This window comes from Labrus bergylta, chromosome 5 (assembly GCF_963930695.1).
Source record: "Labrus bergylta chromosome 5, fLabBer1.1, whole genome shotgun sequence".
Taxonomy (NCBI): Eukaryota; Metazoa; Chordata; class Actinopteri; order Labriformes; family Labridae; genus Labrus; species Labrus bergylta.
The window spans coordinates 7584732-7607955 of record NC_089199.1 but is presented as its reverse complement, the minus strand read 5'-3'; the positions used below and the strand labels follow the sequence as shown (position 1 = coordinate 7607955).

At 36.9% G+C, this 23224-nt stretch overlaps 1 protein-coding gene across 2 annotated transcripts in view; it reads right to left on the bottom strand.

The window, feature by feature from the left end:
- The window catches only part of necab3 (N-terminal EF-hand calcium binding protein 3), a 44488-nt gene that overhangs the window by 17971 nt on the left and 3293 nt on the right, over positions 1-23224 (bottom strand). For both annotated transcript variants that reach the window (XM_020651650.3, XM_020651651.2), the window contains exons 2-6: positions 18136-18160; positions 6110-6218; positions 4571-4596; positions 2623-2720; positions 1237-1373 (exon numbers count right to left, since the gene is read on the bottom strand). In XM_020651650.3, the coding sequence (XP_020507306.1) occupies positions 1237-1373; positions 2623-2720; positions 4571-4596; positions 6110-6218; positions 18136-18160 (395 nt within the window). The remainder of the gene's footprint in view (positions 1-1236; positions 1374-2622; positions 2721-4570; positions 4597-6109; positions 6219-18135; positions 18161-23224) is intronic.

Sequence of the window (23224 nt, the reverse complement as noted above, 5' to 3'; positions counted from 1 at the left end):
GCAACACTTGCAAAGCTGTATTACGGAACTTGGTGGCCACAGAAAGTGTTATTTTTGGATGTGAACAGGTACATGTTTGAAAGTCATATCGACTTGTGGCCAGATAGATTTTTCCTTGATGAATTGTTTCTCTGAGCATCCACTGTATTGATCCAGATGTCTGATAAAATGAAAGGTATAGAAAACTGTATAAAGTTCTGTTTTTTCTTGCAAAGGAGACAGATTGAATTATACAATTCTTATGAGCCAACTCATGCACAGTGATTCACCAAATCCACAAATGGTGAAAACATGGATGTGTTTTTTCTTACATGTATAATTAAAGCATTCGGCTCAATGACAGTAACACTGAATTTTAAGCAGCCTACCTATTAATGAGGCAACTGCATGACTGTGAGAATGCAGCAGATTCAAAGCTCTCTGCTGTTAGGCATACCTTACCTTTGAGGTAGAACTGCTGATCTTCACTGACAACATTTTTATTTCAATAACATGAAGCGATTCCTGGTTATACAACATAGGATTCTTTTCCGGTAGCAGTTTCTCTTCTATAGTGTCGTTGAATGACGTACAGTCTAGTGTTTTCTTTAGCTGTGCTGAATTTGTGTTTTCTAAGCTCTGAATAGATTTGCTTTAAAGCCACATAAAAAAGTGACCCTTAAAACTATTGTGCCGTTCTCTACATCAGTCCTCAAACATAAGCAAGAACACTGTAAAAAAAACACACACAACTATCTGTTGTTAATTGCCTCCAAATTATCAGCTGGCAGAAGAAAACATCTTTCTCAAGCCGTGGTAATCGAGGTCTATCATATAACATAGCACCGTAGTACAGATTGGTGCAAGCTCCTCAAACTTCTATCTCATCAAATCTGCAAAGCTTATTAACAATACTGGCCCCTCTCCTCTTGCATAATGTTTAACATGCCATTGAAGTCCCCTGAATAAGGATTCAGAAGAAAGTTCAAGGTGGTTGGATAGGTTAACTAATTTAGAACCAAAAACAATGCTCAACTAAAAGAAATTCAAAGTTTAATGTTTTTTTCTGCAAGATGTAATTAGATATATAAGTTATAACTAACTTGACCTCAAAGGGAAAAAAATGACAGTAGAGGGGTAGTCTTATCCATAAGGCCAATGACCAAGCAGCCAAGTTGAATGGTTTGGCAGTGAGAACTTGCAAAATATCTTAAATATGCACAAACAGTTCATTTAGTTTCATATTGCAGAACTCACGGTGCCGGGCTGCTCTGCTCCTCCACAGCCTCCATGGCACACTGCAGTGACCTCTGCAGGGACAGCAGCTGACTTGACGTCTCCCTTAGCATGAACCTGGTGACAAACTGGCCCAGCACACTGGACCCCTGGTACTCCTGAGAGACAGAGAGATGACACATGGAGAGCGAGGTTAAAGCACAGAGTCGAGACAGACAACGCAGATGCTAAGAGATACGATTTGATATCGCCTCAAAAACAACTACAAGAACCTGGGAAATGTATGACAGCAGCAATTAAATAGGCTAATTAATTCTGGGAACACATGCATTATTCAGCACCGCATATCCAAATTCCAAGGTGGAGGACACTTAATACGAGACATAATTGGTGTTCAAGTCCCCAAACACAATTGTGATTATGAATTCTCAGAGGAGTCTGATTTGCGCAGGGTGCTAATGAAGTAACAGCACAGCAGTTCTTTGTCAAAACTTAAAATGACAACTAGCCTCTCCTGGAGATGCATCCTGGGATTAGCAGTCCAGAACACTCTGTGACAGGCAACAGCTGCTAACTAGCGATTGCACAGGTCTCTATGGATTTCCCCCACCTTCGACAGCTTTAAAGAATGCGCCAGGACAGAGGAGCACGGTGATCTAATTAAGTCAGAATTATTCAGCACACATCTCCTCTTCTCTTCTCATTTAACAAGAACTGGTGTACTTTCTTTTCCATTTCAATTCAAATCCCTAATTCCTGGCTGTTAACTCAAAAAGTCTTGAGGCACTTTAAAAATATATCCTCGGCTGAATTTAAATTATTTAATGACTGCGTATCAAAATGTTAGGTTATGCAAATTGGTCAAACATCAATCTTAGGGATTTTGGAACATTTTAAATATCACAGGGTTTTTTTGCAGTGGCACGATGATTCAAATGAACAGATAATCAAAATACTGAGCCAACAAGTCTGTACAACATTAATGCTTAACTACCAAAATATATAACACACAACCAGCCAAGTCTCCTCAGGACCAAGCGGCAAGTAACAGTAAATTACCACTTTGAGTAAAATAAAAGCATGTATAGAAGCTTGTGCTTTTAAATACGCTTTAAATAGGAACTGTGAACAATTGGTTAATAAATAGTTTTAAGGGGCATCAAAGGTTTGACTGGGGTCTGAAAGGACATGAGCACATTTGAATTCTCAAAAAACAAAAACAGAAAACAACAAGAATCAAAAAATTAAATTAAATGTACTCGGTCAAAAGCATTAACGTTATAACTAGCAAAATACAACTGTGTCCTACTACAAGGACTCTTGGTAACTTCTTTATTGAATGTGAATAAATGATCTGTAGCCTACAGTTATCATAAGGTTATCAAATTCACATCAATCTAAACTTACCTCTTTAGTTTTATCCATAGCCTTTAAAATGGCGGAATTCAGGCTCTCCAGGGCTGAAAGTACATTGAGGTACTCGCCCAGGTGCTGAGAAAAATAATCTAATAGGAAAAGATGAAACAAGTTAAGAGTGTCAAAGTGATGAAAAATGTATTAGGATCATTTGAAGTATGGGAAAACTATTAATTTCTTTGACAGATGACAATTAAAAGAAGACCATGACAAGTGAGAGGAAAATATGCTAGAAATGGCAATATATATATATGTTTTCTATACCTGCCTATATGCCAATACCTTCATTACCTGACATGTCATGAAATTGATACTGTGCTGTTTTAATCACTGTTTTAATGACTATAACAGCGGCTCATTAACACCTGAGAAGAGTTGGTGACAGGAGCAGCAAAGGTTAATTTGATTCTAGATTTAGCCAAATGATAAAGAAACTCCTCCACACGCTTATTACTGTGTCGCAAATGATGGAGTTCACAAGAGTGAGAAAAAGATTAATTTAAATTAACCAGTCCATTTATGTTCTGGAAAGTTGTTTTCATACCAAATCAGAGAAACACCTCAATCTTAATTAGTTCAACGTTTTTAATCAAAAACCTAATTTTAAATAAAACCAAAGAAGGCAAAGGGTGATTGAATGTTTATGAATCTACAGCTCCTTTTATTTTCTACATTCATATGTTCAATGAAGTTCTCCACCTGAATGTTCAGCCAGTCAGAAATGCTTTGGGCAAAAAGTAAAGCATTGACTAGCCTTAATCTGAGACATATGGACCGTTCTGTCATGGAAAACTATTTGTTGATGTCACATGGAAAAGCTGCCATATTCTTGTTCAATAAATAATGCAGGAGTTTTATTCTTGGTACAACTGGTATTTACAGACCTCTGCCCCATTTCCTTTTTATTCAGGTCATTTGAAACATGCATTCACTTTAATGATGTGAAAAAAACAGGGCAATAGAATGGTGCCAGGTCTCATTTTTGCAGGAGCATGGCAATAGTGACGTTGGTTGCAGTGTACTGTTTGAATATATAACCTAAAATAGATCTTAAGAAAAGAGTTTTCGATTTTCTCAACAATCTTGTGAGGTCAGACAACGTGTTTGGGAAGCTATCACAAGCAGCTGGTTAGATTAGCTATGTTGCCACATAAAGTCTGAAAATAGAGACACTAGTTTGTCGCTCTGTCCAACCAAAACAAGATCTGTCTACATGCAGCCCAAAAGGCACAACTCTGGCAGAACATCTCCTCGGTTAGTTATATACCTCTCCATCTTAGTAGTGGGGGTTGGGGGTCCGACAGTTTCTGTAACTTTCTGAAACTCCATATTGTCCAGAAGAAACTTCTCTGTCTTTGATAGTTAGCTTTCACCCTGCCTTCAACTGTAGCATTCAAGATATGAAAACTGTTTCTTTCTGATCTTGTCGTACTATGGTTATCAAAATACTGATATTTTTTATACCTATCAAAACCACATGTTTTAAAATGATACAATCTCCATTGTTTTAATGCTCTATAGTATTGAAGATTTAAATAAAAGAAACACAACAGAACTTCAGTCATATTTTTGACCGAAAGCTGCTGAGAGCAAAAGAGAGAGAGAGAGAGCTGTCTAAATTTTACACATGTGAAAAGTTGCTAACGTATTTGTGAAATTTAGACAGTGTGCAGGAGTTTGCTTGCAATTGTCAGTAATTAAGAACATGAAATGACCAAATATTGGATGCCTAGGACGTCTTTTTCCTTTCTTCTGTGGTATCGAAATAGATGTATCGTTAGATTTTTACTTCAATTGTATCCAACTTAAAATTCTAGTATTACGACAACAGCAGGTCTTGCTCCTGGTTTTATGATTTTTTTTCCAAACATAACTCAAAGCTAAGCATTTGTCATTCTCTGCTGTGAGACTTTAAATCAAAGTATTCTCTTCAACAAACCTGATAGCTTGTCAGTGTCCAGATTGCTGCAGGGCAAAAACAGGGAGAGAGAATAATCAGTGAAGTTTTATGAAAGTTAATAACAGCAATAAATGGCACTCTGCTCTCAGCTGTGTGAATCTTATCGTAGACACTCATAAGACACCATAAGTGATAACCATATCAGCAACACTTCGTTTAGCAGAGTGTATTTCCTCATGCTTAAACAGAAGCGGACACATTTGTTCTGTGCGGCCTACAAAATGATTGTTTTGCATGTTATCACAGTTTGATAAAGGCAGTGCCAGTACTTTATGAACAGTTCCCCCTGATGAATCCCCTTAGTGGCCTGCTTTAGGTCATTTTCACTGCCAGGTGCAAAACATAAGTGAGGCTGCTTCAAGCCTTTTGTCATTAAAAACTCATACAGTGTTTGCAGGCCAAACAAAGCAATTCTTGTTCCTGTTCCTTGTTCCTTTTTTTCATTTTGATCGTGACAACACTCTATGTTGCTGGCGACAATTGATACAACCAAAGAGGTTATTTTCTATTGTCAGGGTGAGAGGACACGCTATCTGCTCATTTTGAACATAACGATTTTCACCAAAGCTCCTGCAGGTGTTTGTAATGCTTTCTGTTATGTCTTTTCTTTTTCATACAAAACAAAAAAAACTCTTTAACTCGAGATCAGAGCTCTGTTTGAGCCAACCGCCTGAAAGCTTGGACCATAGTCAAAGCAGTCTGAGAGCTGGTTTGCCACATCAGAGACATTCTCATACTAACATAATGTCCAGAAAAACTAATTTATCACACAGAAGAAGAAAAAGAAGAAGAACTGGCTGCATTACAGAAAATAAATACAGTCGCTGTAGCCAAACACTCTAATTGCTTAGGTGGAAAAAAAACATCTTACTCAGTCTATTTAACAACTTCAGTTCATCTAATTGTGCTTTGTTTGCGTGCGTGGGTTTGTTTATGTTGGTGAAAGCACCTTGTGAGACTAACAGAAGTCCAGCAATCACAGTGAATTCATTATGCTTCAACTCCTAGAATGTAAAGATATAAGCAGGCAATTAAGTTGAAAAATGTCTTCTGAAGATCTCTAATGTACCCAAAAAGTAAAGTAAGACACCTGGCTCTGTGAAAAAGGACGAAAACAGCAGGGACTTTTCCTCAAAGAGTTGAATATCCTCTGCCGACCAGCGATTTCAGCAGCTACCTTCAGGCGGATTTCTTTGATTGTGATTTCAGGGGAGTGGATTTTGAAGTGACTGGTGTAGACCTCAGTTTCTTATGTCCAAAAGAAACGGTAGCCTTATTGCAGATTGCCTCCGTTTGGTTGAAACCCTCCTTCCATCTGTGAGTCATAGGGCCCTTAACTGATTACTTAAAAGGAACACATTTACGGTGCCTTAAACGACAAATCACTTGCTGTTCCGTCCGCTCCAAAAGGCTCAATCTGAACACTGTTGTGAAGCAATTTAACAAAGCACTTAAATCATTTACTCTTCCACCATGAGGGATTAAAGTCAAAGCACATTTCTGTTGAACTATACTTACTTGTTCTGTCGGCCATCTATGGAGTAGAAGAGCTCCTGTAGCTCCTCAGTGGTCAGGATCCCGTCCGCAAAGTAAACATTGAACTCATCAAAAGACAGCTTGCCATCATCTGAAACACAGAGGATGTGCAGTCCCACGTTATCACAGAAATAACACTTGTATAATCTTTAACAGGGATTCTAACAAAGGTGTGTTCAGATGTAAGGGAAGTCCTTATTATCAGCACAAGATAAGATGGTCTACATTCTCTTAGCTAAATGAATAAATACGTTACAAATAGTTTTTGGTATCATATCAAGATGAACTTTCAACCCTGTTAAGCACATGCCCTACTCTCGTGTTCTTCCTCACTTTCATAGAATAAATCTTTGTGAAGCCTCAAGCTTGAGTTAGTCGCTCTTCAATCAGAAAACCATGGGTTACAGCTGTAGCGTTAGTTAATATTTTACAAATATATATTTGTCAGGATCCCCATATGCTGTAAATTATATACAAAAAATATTAAAAGCATATCATAAATAAGTTAAAAACGTTATTCTGATGTGCATATAAAGGTAGCGTGTGTGGTTATGTCTATGCAAAAGCTTTCTCTGTTGGCGTACTGTGTTACCTGCAAGAACTACAAATCAAACATGCATAACGTCCTACAATAATAATGATATTCTATAGTTTTTCCTCAATTGCTTTTCAAATGTTGAGTTCCTCGTTTACTAGTCAATAGAAGTTACATAATATCACTGCTTAGTGTACCTTTTAGATTGTACGACAGTCCATGTTGAAAGTGCAAGCAACCCCTCCATTTAACTTTTAACCATTTGAGACAATGCATGACATTATTGTCAGTGTAGTATGAACCCTGCAGAGCAATGTGAACCACCTTGGTATGTTTTTTTATTTCTATTTGAGCATAAAACATGTTTGTGGTCAACACAAATATACCTTAAAAATATAACAGGACTTTTTAATGTAAATAGGAAATTAATCTACAAGTTAAGCATCAATAAGCTACAGACCTACGTAACTCTCTTCACCTCATGATTTTCTCTTTACAGTGTGTTATAGCACACTGACATAAAAACATGATCAGAGCCACCTCAGCGAAAATGAGTTCTAGTGTTTGATTTATTTCTTTTTTTAGTCCTTCCAATAAACTTTTGCTCCATAAAGCATTTTCAATGCTCATTTCTATGACTGGTTCTTTTCCTGCATGTCAATCCCCACTCTCTCTCTTTGTGGCTCTCCACCATCCTATCTCTAAAATACAGGCGTCAAAAGCCCCCCCCCCCAAAAAAAAAAAAATGTATCGGATGTTTTGATTGGAATCATATTTTTTTAGCATCATTATGCCCATTAATAAGTGTTAGAGATAGGAAATAAAATCCCAATTTTTACATCTTTAAATACCATGATTGTGTTTAAATGTTCCAAAGCACATAACATAGCATGTTTAATCAAACATAAAAAAACAAAAAGCAGAAAATTATACATTTCAAAGATGGACTATGATGTTTCATTTGTTGGTTTGAAAATATAATTAGCAGGCCAATCAATTGTGCATTATTGCTATTCTGTTAAATCAACTCATTGTTTTGAAATGATTAAGTCATGCGTGGGTGCACACACTCGCACACTCAAATCATTTACAGACTCTTACAAAGTCTCACATTTCTTTTTTATATATAAGGTCATTAAATGTCTGAAAAAATAATTGTAATAGTGAGAGGTCTTTAAAATGGCACTTTGAAAGAGACGTATTTGACTACTTCATCTAATCTGCACTGTCTAGTAAGCATTATATATTTAAAATTTACATTACGCTTATAGGGAATAGTTGGCAGTGGCAACCAACGTCTATGAGGAAACTTGCAAAATATGCTACAAGCTTTAAAACTTGGGGACAATATGAATCAAAGCTGTTGAGTCTAACATACAATCAGTTAAGCAGAGACTCTACACAGTAGTATAATGGTTTTAAGTTTTCTTAAAAAGTCTTCAGTTTGATTTAAAAAAATGCAACCCTGTCTCTCATCTTGTTGTGCCATAAAAACTGTGCAGAAAATTCCACAAACTATTTAAAACTCACAAAGCAACATACTGTGAGCAGATTGGAAGATTGTACTTCTTCTCCTCAGACTAGTTAACAGAGAACACAGCTTGTTGTGACAGACAATGCTCACACAAAAAATCAATAGCACAAGATAAATAGCTTGGCTGTCATCTGCAAAGGAGTGTTCCTCCATGAGCCTACTATCAATCTGTCTCCTGGCACTGATCGCTTAGATCAGTCAGCAGTTAGACCGCCAAAGAGAAACTGTGAGACGTTTAAATCCTCTTAAAAGAGTCCAATCTAACAGATAGTGGAGAATGTGGAGAATGTTTCTGAGCCACAACAGACCCAAAAATATATTCAATAAAGTTGGGAATTCAATCTGCGGCTGTGGAGGAGAGAGACAGGACTCAAGATTGCAAACAGACAGATGAACATCAAATATTTGTTGAATCAGGCAAACAACCAACTGAGACAAGCAGAAACCATCCATCCATGTCTATTGTGCACTCATAACAACTATCAGCCATCATTTTAAACCCTCAGAGTGCAGAACGATTGTTAGCTTTTCAACCCCACTGACTACTCTGAGCAAATAACAACCCTGTCTACACAAAGACAAGGTCAAACGAGAGCCATGGTGTTCCAGCTGGCTGACTCAGCAAAAGATGAAAGAACTCTAGGGCAAGCTTGAGGACCATCTGTTCAGCTGGAGCCTCTTCAACATCATCATCATCATCATCATCATCATCACCTCTGACCAGAATGTGTAAAATGCTGCAGAGACAGTGCGGTGCTCTGATCACTTTGGCCTACTTTCTCTCTTTTTCAGAAAGTCTGTTTGTCTGCCTAAACTACATAATTTCTCATTCTCTAAAAGGATTACTACTACAATAGGAATTATAAAGTATTTCAGACTCTAAGGAAAGTCATTTACCTGTGGCAAATCTATGGGGGTTGTCACAACACCAGAATTTTGAACTTTTCATACCTCTATAATTAACATAATAAATTCTCTCCATTTTATCCTTATCAGTTGCTAAGGTTGCTAACCTATTCATTGTTTGTTGATGTCAAAGCACTTTGTAAACCTGTGTTCTTACAGGTGCTATAGAAATAGCCTAGTTATTATTTTTGTATCATTATTGCATATAGCACTTTTAAAATCTAGCATTGCTAAAAGGGATGTAGAGCGTGTCAGTCATGCTGCATAAGACCCTCTTCAACACCTCAAATGTACACAATTCATTCATCTGTGAACAACTTTGTACTTTGGGGGATCAAAAAGTATAGATTTAAGAAAATCTCTGAGGCTTATTGGACCATATCCCAAGGCAAATCAACAAATGATAACCCTTTAGCCATAACCAGACAACCACAATAATAGCCTTCAGCCACTTCCCAGCTAACATAAACAAAAGCTGAGAAGTTACACCTTGTAAACACTTAAAAACAGAAATATTGGCATTCATCCATTCACGACTGAATGGTAATATTAGCCAGGTAGTGTCACAATGCTGTTAGGTGTTGTCACATGGGTTAGCATTTAATCACTACCTAGCCAACTTTCACAAAAGCTAGAAAGTTACACCTTTAATGTTAAATACTATCAAACAGTAATGTTAAAATTCAGCCACTTCCTTCCAAATGATAATATTTGATCACAAATGGCTAAATGCTGTTAGCTGTACACAGTAGGCCTAATGGTCTAATTTTAGCATTTAACCACTTCCTAGCTTACATAAACAAAGTTAGGAAGTTACATCTTTGCTATTATATCTGTTACAGCTATTAAACAGTATTATTATTATTCACCTACTTTCTCTTAAATAGTAAGTTGCTAAATGTTAACTGCTGCATGACGCTAACAGGCTAATGGATTATCAAATATGTTGTTTTAAGATTAAACATGGTCCGATGTCCCTGCCATCTGTTCTAGGCATGGCTAATGTTCCATCCACAAGCCTTTGTCTTCTCTCACAGTGTAGACTTTGGAAGGAGTCCTATATTTGGGGTGCCAAACGAGACAGACAGCAGCTCTGCTCAGAAGTGACACTCTTGATAATCTGTTTGATGGACTAATGATGAATTGGCAAACTCTTCTATTCACTTTGGCAGATCTGGGTTAAATGTCTCCCTTTTGAAAGAAGGTGACCGCATTAAACTTACAAGCCTGTTCCCCTTTATGGTTCTCTTCTTAAATTATTACAGATAAGGATAATGAGAAATAAAATGGGGTTATCCATAAAAGAAAAAAACACCTTGGGTCAGATCCCTCAATATGTGCTATGCATAGCCTTCATAAATATAGAGAAATCATAAATGGATCATTCGGACTACACTACAAATTCCAAACCGTGCAAATGAAAAAAGGTCTTGTGAACATTACGTTCATTTGAAATATTTATCTCATTAACATAAAGCGCTAACCCTGCCTTAAATCTCAACCAGGTCTTTCCAGGATGACGGTGCCAGATGGTATTGAAAGATTAGCGACAGGTGGGAAGATTAAGTGTTTATATAATACCTGTGAGCCTCTCCCTAAATTCCAACGGATGCTTCCTATGTTATAACACAAGCATCTGTTAATTACTTGAGGATGAGAGGGTGGGATGGGACAATAAAGGAATTCAGAACTTGACAACATTGTTCTGTCAAGTGTCCTTCTGCAGTGATGTTCATCATTTATGATGTGCTACACAGCTGTATTATTAATCACTCTGCGTGTTTTGGTTGTGCTGCTCTGCACTGATTTGTTGCCTTAGAATAGAGTTTCTTCACTTTGGGGTCAGGGACCTAGTGAGGACGCCTGACGAGTACAAATGGTTGACAGAATGTATTTTCTCTAACCATACGGTTAAGTATTTTTCAATCTATGTATGTCCTACCATTGCTATCTGAGTGATGTGCGTTTTAACCTTGCATCAACACGGTACAGCAACCACTGAATCAGTATTTTCCAACACACTGAAATGAAGGTCATCAAACCATCACTATTCCATCATTATTGCACATACTGCACAAGTTCACTTTTTCTTTAAATTTTATTGTATTTTATTTACTACCTTTTGCACAATTTAGAAATTATACCTTTTACACAATTTAGAATTTATTACTGTAAATATTATTTATCTTATTTTTACCTCATTTTATTTATCTATTTTTACCTTATCTTATTTTACCTTATTGGTTGTATTGCACCGCGGGACGGAGACAAACGAAATTTCGATTCCACTGTATGTCTGGAATATTTTGAAATTGACAATAAAGTTGACTTTGACTTTGACTTTGATCACTCATTGGTGTTCCATTAAAAATTGTGAGCAAAATCTAATTGACTTTCATTAGCTCAAAATCATCCTCTTTACAGTCGTACTGAAGCTGCTGCAGTGTTCGTCGTTTACTAAAGAGATTCCCAAACGAAATGCCAGCTGATGCCTTTAAATGAATACATTATTAATTCATGGCCTACTGACATACAAGAAACACATATGGGTGCTCTAAGTAGATCATGGATTCTAAGAACACTTATAGCGCACATCGTTATGAACACAACGTATGACTGATTGCTCATGCTGTGTTTCAGATAGTACAAAGCTATTTCTGTTTCAGTTTTCTTTGGAATAAATTAATTATATTCTGGAAATCAATCACAACCTGCATAATGAAGTTTGTTGACTTGTTTTGTTTAATAAAAGTATCAATAAACATTAGTACATTTTGTTCACAGCAAATTAGACTCAACACATTCTATTTAATGGGTTATAATTTTTTACATTACTGCATGTGATGACAACTTTCAAAATAGGCATTTGCATCCATAAGGTTATGAGTGGCTACAAGGGACAAAAAGGTGACAAGGCACAAAGAAAACAATATATTCTTTGAACAAAACATTTAGTTTGTCCAAAACTCTACAGCCTCGGAAAAAGAAAGGAAAACAAAGCATAGAAAACTTCAAAAATAATGCCATGGTGACAAGGTATCATAATAAGACACAGCTCATCTAATCTTTGAAGCAATCTGTCTGCAAACCTGTTTGATACGAAAGTAATAAACCAACAATGTGATGAACACATCTTTGTGAGAATATTCTCAGCAACATGAGGAAAGGGCACAATATTACAGTACTCCATGATATCCTCCCTTAAATGACTAAAAAAAATATACATAAATATGAAGCTTTTATACAGCACATTGATGCACAGGAAATTCCATTATGAAAGCAAAAGCTATGAATCATGGTGATGGTTGAGTCAAATGTAATATGCATAAATTGTTTTTTAATACTCGGCCTAAAAAAACCACAGAGTGATTTAAAGGTGCATTTCCAAAGAAAGTCTTAAGCCTGCATGCTTATTATTCAACAAAGAAACAACACAATACAAAATGGTAAGGGTTACAGTACAGCCTGACATAATACAAAATGGTATGGTAAGGTCTGGTACGGCATGACACGATACACACAGGACAACACATGGTGTGTTACATTAAAATATGGTTATATAAAACACTGCAAGGTATCATTGCCCAGTGCAGAAAAAAGGAAATGGTTGCACAGAATGGTTTACAATTTATTTAAAAAATCTCAATGGTCCAAACAAATCACTCAGAGTAAACAAGAACCAAAAGAACAAGAGAGAAAGTCCTGCAAAGTAGGACACAAAGTAGGCCGCTCTCAAATCTCTTCAAAGTCCCATCGCAGCCTCTCCTTTGTGGTTTATAAATTCCCTCGAATGCATCACAGCTTCAAGAAGCAACCAAGTATTACAAAGAGGGTCTTGTTTCTTTAAGGTAAACTATATGTACCGCCAAATCATTTCTTAATCTGCTATTCTTAGCATCTGTGCTTCACTTCAAAGTCTTCCACGAGACCATCTGTGAGAAAAATCTGTGATATAAGCTGCCTTTTAGCTCTCACATCCTGATTTAAGTCTGAATGCTGCTTTGAAACTGCATATACTATGACTTTATGATTCTCCAACCCAGTAATTGTCTGAAGCACACTGGTTTTCCCACCTTGTCGGAGCAGATGTCAGCAAGAGAGCGGGGTTCATTAAAATCCTTCATACTGGTTTTTATCTGTGGGAAATCTGGAAAGAGACGATTTAACATTTTCCTGCTAAATGTGTAATTTAGGTGGTATAGATTTTTAAACAGACGAGACTCATTAAATTCCTTTTGCGCTGTAAAGATTTTAAACATGGTAGGTGATCTGTGACTGTTTCTCCAATTAGGCTGTGACACAGTTGTTGTTATGAAAGAAGGTCAATTACCCTCAGGATTTCACTAACGTTAAAAAAGTCTGCCTTACACAATAAAAACACTGACATTGAGCTAGAACTGCAAGTACCTTGAATTCTCACTCTCCTTTCAGCTCTTCACTGGTCTCCAATGTTTTCTGAGCCATATACTGTATGGAGCAGTTATTATTAAGGCTTCAATACTTATAGTCATTAACTTTGTGTGTCTAGATTTTTAGGCATTTTTTTTACATCATTTTAATAGTTTGAAATGTTATTTGCAGTCATACAGTATATCTTTTTTTGGGGGGGCAATTTGCCTTCATGACAGTTGACAAGAGACAGGAAATGTTGGGAGGAGAGAGTGGGATGAGGTACAGCAAAGGGCCAAGATCAGATTCGACCACACAGCTGCTGTGATGAGGACCCTGTACATGGGGCGCAGGGACATAACCGCTAGTCGGCGCCTCTTCATAGTCATTTTGAGTGTCTTTCTAGCTGTCACTTCGTGGTAATTTTTGTATCCGTTGGGTTGTTTTGTGCATCATTTTTGCTAATTTATTTTCTCCTTTTTTGGTAGCTGTGTGTCATAGTGGTAAGCACATGTCTATTTTTGGGCTGTTTTGAGTCTATTTTTGGACTTTTTGTATTCTCCTCAGCATGCTCATTATAAGTGTCTGTGATTTATGTGTCTTTAAACGTCTGACTGCTTGGGATGCTGTTGGTCCAACAGTTAGGTGGCACTTCATATACGGGCAGGTCTGACCTTTCCCATGTGTCATTCCCCACTCTCTCCCCTGGTTTCCTGCTGTCCTGTCCTTCAGGCAACAAAGTCCAAAAATAAATCTTAAAAAAAAAAGTCCATCTGCCCAACAAGAAATGTTACGATTCACACAAAGACGCTCCATAGAGCTGAGGGAGGATAAAGAATGCTGTGTTAAGTCTAGCTGTGAGTGACCCATTTGAACAAACAACAGTAATTTGACCCATTTATGATATAAAGCATATATTGGTGCAGATTTCATATGTACGCCAAAATAGACCTTAAGCGCTACAGTTGAAACCAACACAAAGAGCTTTCTCTATCGCACAAGTGATAGATTTTAAAATTCAGTAAGTGGCCCTTGTTAGATATCTTGAAATAAAGATGTGTTTCATCATGTAACACATTTTACTGTTTAAGTCCTCATCTTTGTATGTTTATGTTTCTATCTACAGTCACACTCCAGGGGTGTTTATTACTAATGATAAAGACCAGTGAGCGTAGAGCAGTGTGTTATCTCGGTTTCTTCCTTTTATATTAACACCTCCTTCCCCTCTCCCCACCATCCCGTCTCCATAACTGCTTCAGCGATGACAGCCATCTCAGCAGAGCTCATTACCATAAAAATCTCACAGTAAATGTATTTGGCTGGAAGCCACAGAACAATTCATCACGTCCAAGGCTACTCGTGTTGGAGGTTAAGAGCTGTTGAGAAATAATTGCTGTTTGGAGGTTTGGTGATTGCTGCCGCTGTAGATGTGACAACTTCCTGCTGTAGCCCACTCCATTTGAATTTGCTTTGGCAACTTATTTCATCTGTTGTTAGAAAAACATAAATATGTTTTTGGGGCAGCCACAGCAGCAGAGGGAAGGAAGAGAGTTATTATTACGTATTATTTAAATCTCATGTGTAAAGAAATATGTGATGTGTCAAGCAGATATTGCACTTGGGACATCGTTAGAGACAAAGTGACTACATGAAAATATATATTTGTTTCCAGCTCTATATTTCCCACTTCATTTTATTGTCACACTATTCAAAACTTACAGTAGCCCAACAAATGGAGTTACATGTGCTAGATCTTTTTGTCTTTTGTTTAATTATTTTGGTAAAATGTAATCCGGTTTTATTAAATCATTAATCAAATGAAGTGAAACAGTCAGTGGTCCAATTAAAGCTGAGATTTCCTCTGAATTAAATCAACATTTAAACCCTTCCTGATGTTAAATCAAGTTGAGTTCCAGCTCCATTAAACTGCTGTTTGTTTTTTGCTCTCTTTAAGGAGCTTTAATTGAAAGGAGTATATCTGCTTGATTAGATCTTTCCATTTGTCTTTTTGTCACCAATTTCCTCTGGTCCATTGTGGGCTTTCTTCTGGTAGTGTTTTGTTGGCGAGAGGACTAATTGGATAGATACAGTTTGTAGATATTTAGCTGATACTGGGGTATCTGGTCGTGAGAAACTTCTGTTTTAGTTCTCAGAACAGGACCCTGCCTCTACTGTATTTCTTGTTTATGCAATGCAAGCATTGGCAACGATTGGAGTTCTTAGAGACTAGACTTAAGTTTAACCTGATTGGTCAAACACATGATCCAATTAAGTACAGGCAATTGCCATCTTGGGCACAAGCTCAGCGTGGTAGCCTCAAAACTTGGACATAGACAGGCAAATGCATTTTGCAAAATGTTCATATTTTTGGAGTAGTGGGGCATAACAAAAGGATTGCAATGAACCATGCAAGTATGAGATAAATTGGCACCATTATGGCAGGATAGCCTCAACACAGAAAGAAGTCAATCTGAAACAATGACAGTCTTCTGGTGTTAGTCTCCCAGAAAAAAATAATAAATTATGTATTTTCGATATCAATAGTACCTCATTTAGTTTGCAATTCAGACACATACAAAAGAGACGTGACTCTTCATTTTAAGAAAACGTATATTCTCTGAATCAATAACACAACAAATACTGCATAACCTCTAGTTCAGTCATATTTCCTGGACCATGTTTAAAGCTGGAGATGAAGTCACGACAATCACTCAAAACAATTAGATGAGACAGCTCAAGAAAAAGTGAGTACAACGGAGAAAAGTAATTTCAACACAACTCCCAAAATGAATTTTATAGCATAGACTGTTTATGTATAGCAGTGCAAGAGAATCCAGAGGGTATTGAGACAAATTGTTACTTCAAAAAACCCATTTGATTCTTTTGTTTGATTGCCAAACCAGCAGAACCCTCAAGGACTTTTGTACAATAAGAGACATCTTACAGATGTATGGTTTGTCACATAGGACAAGAAAGGCCAAATCAAAATATTTGCTGAAACCTTTAGAACAGTATCAGTTCAGGAATGTAAAGTTTTGCCACTCTATTGTTTAAGAATTGGCCCTTTCCATAAACACATACCATTATCTGTAGTATATACATTATGTATGTTGATACTCATTACATTGGTAAAAACCAAACTATTCACTTTTATTCATCTCGTGTTTTCATGGTAAATTGTATACAATTTCATATTAAATGTCACTCTGTTGAGAATTGGTCATTTATAGAATCAAACTGATGGCCAACGCTCTGAGTTGGTAATAAGCATGGACCATACATGAGAATGACATAGTGCCAAATCCCCTTAAAATGTCATTCTCTGTGGTAGCCAGAAGGGGTCAGCAGCACTCGTTGCAAATGAAGTCTGATTATTAAAGTCTTTAAGAAAAAGTCCCTAATTCTTTATGGATTTATATCCTTGGTAAACACTGTCCAAATGACATCATGGTCCCAGTCGCTACAATATAGATTCAAGTCTTCCTCAACACAGGATGATGTTGATTATATATGAATCTTTTTAGACTCCAGGTCCACTTCTTTTTACACAGTCTGTATATGACCACCAAGTAGCAAAAGTCTGTCATAAAGCTGTCTGTATCACTATGAATGTTGGTATGAGCTGTTTACAAGCCAACCAATCATACTGTAATATAACATGATTAGACACAGAATACCACTGGTCTGTTCCGACATGGTGAGTGTTCACACAGACCAAAACTACTATCCAAATAAATATATAACAGTAACTGTGAGTTGAAAAATGGAAATTGTAAAAAATGGTATTGGAACATCTCTACACATGGCTATCCAATTTATCCTCAATTTCAACAGTCGTGTAAAAATATGGCACATTTATGATACGATACAATACGACACATCATGATACCATACACTTTATTGTTTCCCCAGAAATTGCTTTTAGACTGGAGTAACCAGATTACAAAACCTCTTTGGTGACAGACCATTTTAGACTTGAGGCTTTATAAGGGTTTCAGAAAAAAAAAACAATAGGTGGCCTTGGTGCTATACGTCAAATACAACCTATGGTCTTAAATGGATGTGACTTCTTCGATGTTTTAGGACCAGTTTTGTATAATTTTGACAACCAATATTTGTCTCTCAAGATAGTCAACACAAGCAAAATGTGTGAGATTTTTGAAATACTGTGCATGCCAGTTTCTGAAAGCAAGTATTGGCGCATCAGTGTGTTAACATTTATGAAGGTTATTCTAAAACATAACCCCCAAAATGTTAGGTTACCTTGTCTGCTTTTGCTAATAAAGCCATATTATGTGATTCACTGTTACAAAGAGTTGGCTCTGCCTGCATTAACGTGACTCACATTCATTTGTAAATAACACCAAGTCGTCTGTGTTGACACTGACAGAGAGGTGATTCATTTTGTATGACATGTTCTTTCAGTCGTAGCAATAATCCAGGATCTTAACATCATTTTAATTGGGTGAGGGAAGTTATTGAAGCACGAAAAAGAAAGGAGCTTCCCTTCAAGAGGCATTCATGCAAATCTGTTAATTCTCCCACCCTGGTTGTCTGAGGCATAATAACATTGAAGAGAATGTGAGGAAACAGCAAGCATGCTTTGTGCCACACTATTCATCATGCTATGTACAATTTACTTACCGTTTTTGTCTGCTCTGCGGAAAATCTGGAGGAAAAAAAGAGAGGGAGGGGTTGATAAGTATTACCTAAAGACCATCATCAGTAAAATGATTCTTCTTATAAGGAGAAACATATTTTTTAAAAGGACTGAAATCTGTTAAAAGCACAAAGGATGTTTACTACTGCTGCACAGAGCTCAATGATTTTGCTGCACGAACAAGGACATTCACAAAGGCTGTTACGCTCTGAATCATGTTTGACTTAACGCTTTGTAGCATGTCAGCAATGAATTAGGTTAAATAACAATCCCTTATCAAGCAAACAGAAATGTAAGAAGAATCATATGGTCACTGAGTACCTCAAAGACACTCAATAGTCATTATCATGCAGGTGCTTTAGTCGGTAGATCAGGTCTCATGTGACAACTTCAAAGACGGAAATTATTATGGAAAGAGAAAATAAAAATGCTTTTTGTATGGATGTGCACATTGTTTTTTTTTTTCTTTGATTTTTTCAGTGTATTCTTGTTTTGTTTTTATTCTCTTGAGTATTTTCTTTTCTTATATATGTCTATATTCAATATATATGTCATATTCAACAAGGAACCTTGTATTACCATCATCTCTCGCACGCTTCGACAGAAAAAGGTTTTTGTGATTCTCACAAGAATTCAAATAAACAATAAACAGAAAAGCCATGGCAACAAGCTGAGGATAATTAATGCTGTTGAGTTGACTACGGCAGGAAAATGAGTTAAATGAATGAAATGTTTTATCATATCAAAATAAAATATAAAAGAAGTACAAATGAGAAGAAGTACAAAGTACAAATAGGATATATAACACCAGGGACAAAAATTTTATAAAAATAATTGATTGGAAACTCAAACTCAGGCTCATCACAAGGTAGCTGTCATCTTGCAGCTAACTTCATTCACAAGTTCATCTAACCAAAGCTCATAATCACACTGGACTGTTAATTTGTCAAGTGCAATCTGAGTGCTCACACTGTACTTGTTAAATCAGGATGGCGCTTTGAAGACTTTCAATAAAGTTTATTTAGAAAACTCCCATGAGTGGAAGTTGAAGGCATATCTATGTATATTTAATTTGTCTCACGTGTAAAATGCAAATATCAACACCGTCAGAAACGCCCTCGCTCTCTAACATGAACACACACTCAGAAGTTAGGACAAACACAAGCTAGCTTGCGAGCTAAATCATAGAAAATATTCCCTGGCAGATGGAGTTTAGCTGCGATTTCCTGCTGATGTTTCTCTCGTTTCTATCTTGCATGATAGGAGGGGGAAGACAGGAACACATGCTGTTGTCATATTGTTGTTTTTCCACAGTCTGCCAATATGTGCAGGCACAACCAGGAAATAAAAGCCCTGAAGTTGGGGAACAGGTTGGTGGCTTTGCTCTCCCTGTTCAAGTTTGTGCAGTCATGTGACCAAAATTCCACCAACCAGTCAGGAGCAGCAGAACGGTAATGTCTAGCTGTTGTTTTTTTTAAACAAAAAAATCTCATCCTGCTAACAGTCATATGTGTCATTCATCAAGTTTCTTTTCTGTGGAAATTTGAGAAAGGAATGTTACTGCAGAGCGCTTTAACTGACTTTGCCTGGCACCTACCCCCATCAAAAATAACTATAAAGAAAAAATCTAATTGGGTTAATAGCATAACATGGCTGAGTCATTTACAAGCACTCTTTATAATACAGAGTCATTGTTGATGTTATGAATTACTCCTGTGCCTGTCTTGTTATGAGTAGCCTCTTCTGTGAAAAAAGCCTACCTAAGCTACTTCTGCTGCCAGCTGCTGTTGCGGCTGCTATTTGCTGGCAGGTCGCCATGGCTGCATTGCAACTTATGAATACAACACAGCATTATTCCATTTAAACAGATTAATGCGTATGTTGGTTTGTTGCTGTTAAAACGTTTTTTTACATGTGAATACATACAACACCGAACAGTCATATAAGGTCTGACTCATTCATACCACTCTAATACCAGTCTCACCTACAAGAAGGCCAATGACAACCAGTGGAGGCTGCAACACTGGAGTCAGTTTGAATGAATAAGGGAGAAATGGACGAAAAGCATACTTCTCACCAGAATATTTGAAATTGAAGCAATTGAACATTTGTTTCACTGAGCTGTTTTCATATGGTGCTGTTCAGGTACTTTTTGGTATGGTTGTGGACAACATCTAAATCCATACCAGCCAATACATGCAGTCAATGATCTGTTCTTCCGTGCTCAAACTGACAGACAGAGTGGTCATCATTATTCAGACTGGTGTGGACCTGGCCAAGAGTAATTGCCTGAAATACTTGTCTTCTATTGAATGATGAAAATACTATTTTTAACACAGGCTTAAAAAATTCAAAACCACTGCAAGCTGTTTGATTCATTTTTGCTTCCAGGCAGAAAATAATAAAGTCGTTTCACACACATAAGCTGAAATCATCTGTACAGTGAATGAAACTAGAAAAAGCCATTTCATGGCTGACATAAACAAAACACAAGGCTGTACAATATGTCTTTCATGGCTGACCATGTGAGTGCTTCTTGTCAGCTGCAGACAGCTGGAAACAGTGGCTGCCTGCTGGTTTACAAAGGAAAATTCAAGTTCCCAATTCCATACAAGACATCAACACCAAAAATAGTTTTAAAAGACTAATTGAAAAGGACAAAATCTGTACAGTACAACCACTCATAAAGGTTTTTAATAAGTTCTCAGTGTAACCGTAATCATTAAACCACTCCTGTGGACTGAAAAAAGGGAATGCGTGTAAATAAATGTAACAATCCAATTATCCACTACATTGTTTGATTGTCTGTACACACGTTGCAATGGCGGTATGTCAGCACAAAATTGAAGTAACTTGAAGTATCTTTTGTAAATCAAATACATGTTTTCAGTTGATTGTTTTGGTGACAATCACACACTCAACATATGGACGTCACAGACATACTCCATTATAAATAACAGTCTCTTTGTAGCAACAGAACACAAACTGTATGACATTAATTTTTGTTGAGGGACAAAGCTATAAAACAAGATTATAAGAATGATTGTATCTTCTGAGCATGACATATGTATGTCTCAAGATGTAAAAAATAGGGAAATTAAAGTATAGATACAAGATACAAGTATAGATCTGCAACTTTTAAAAACTACATTTAGTTTCTACATGTTCTTCTCAATTTAAACATTTCCTTTATGGAACTTTTGGTTTTTGCTGATTTTGGTGACTCCTGTTGACAAATAAACACACCTTTATTGTTATCTTTTGTTTTTGCTGATCTTGTCTTTTACATATGTTACAGTGTTTATGGACATATAAAACTCATCCAGCTTTCTTTTAACTCTCACCTTTGCTGTGGAAAATGTAAACATGTAAATTAAAAGTCCTCTCGTGTGACACCGACAGCACTGCAATATTTACAAGCATTGAACTTATAAAGAAATTATCATTTTTTTAAGATGATCTTATTTGCTGTTGTAGGCTGTGTCACACTGAGGCATCAGTATTAATTTAAATCTGTTTCGAGTTTGATTGAAATGTAATCTGTTGTACTGTATGGATTATCCTCCCTTCTCCTGTTGTCTACATTGTTAGGCAGCATTTAAGACTTTTATGCTCATCAGTTGTGACCTACAGGTTATTAACAACAGCGGAATCCGCCCTCTCAATTTCATTTTCCGTAGGTCAACATGCTCGGGTTGTGCACTTCTGCTCTCCGTCTCTGTATGCGTCTGTCTCCCAGCAGCTTCAATCCGGACTAATAACGAGATCAAACCACTCCACAACTCACTCCGTGCTCTATTTTTGATTCATCTGTCTGAACTCGAGGCTGGAAATTACTGCCTGTGTTACCTGGTTAAAGCGATGCCTGGTGCACTGAGTAACTACCCCTATTATGCTTTCATACATAAATGCATGCATTTATATTCTACCTGCTTAAGTTGCTGCATAGAGTAAATCTCTTCCCCCTTGCAGTCAGTCTGTATTTTTCGCCCTCTGGCTCTGTCACCGATCTAAGCAGCATTCTTCCTCCCCGTATGCTTGATTCAAGAATAGAGTTCTCTTAAACTTGTTTGATGTTAGTCTGTGTCTTTAGGCTCTACAGTGTCAGGAGGCCATGATGCATCATTTACAGCAAACCAGGAAAAGGTCAGACCTGCTCCCCGGAGCGCTGCTGTTCTCATGTCATAGTGGCAGGTGTTAAGACAGTGGGATCTCTCAGACTCTGCCGACACACACACAACGCTGTGCAGAGGCTTTTTTTTTTTTTGTCGAGGTTTAGCCCAGGGTCTAATGATCAATTATTTTTAACTATATTGTGCATTATATGTAACAACACACTCAAGTCATGATACGATATGTATCACAAAAAACGGGGTTGTGATACAGTTATATCATGATTTTCTATGATCTTAAAATATCAAAAAATCACATTGAAGTCAGATATGAATATGAAATATTTTCATTTATCTGACAGTACAATTTTTAAAAATACTCTTTCTTTTCTTCCTTTATTAATAAAGGTTATACTTTTGTAGTATTATAATAACTAATAAAACAAGGAATATTTTTCCCTACAAAAAGTGACACTCATTATTTTCAAACTAATCCTGAATCAACATGTATAGCACAAAAAAAATTATATTGTTAGTAGGGGGTGTTTCTGCTGGAAATATCAAATGATGAAATGGAGAGACAGACTGATTACCTTAGAATGTATTCAGCCGAGGTCAGACAACAGCAACAGAACACACACGGCTGATAACAGTCTTTCTTATGTTCTGTTAGCAGGTACAGCCTACAAATTTATTTCCATTTGGATACACTTATAATATGCTAGAAAGGTGACATTACCTTTGTAAATGTCAGACGTGTAAATGTCAGTCTTAGCAAACATTGTTTTCTTTTCAGCTCACAGCATACCCTTGCCTCCTATATAGCTCTGCTGCTATGAGATGTCTTACACATATGTAATACAGCTACTCAGCCCTTAAAGAAGAATTACCCTAAGATGGTAGAGAGATTTAGAGATTTTTCTAGTTCTTGAAAAGTTTGGTCATTACAACAAGCTCTAAT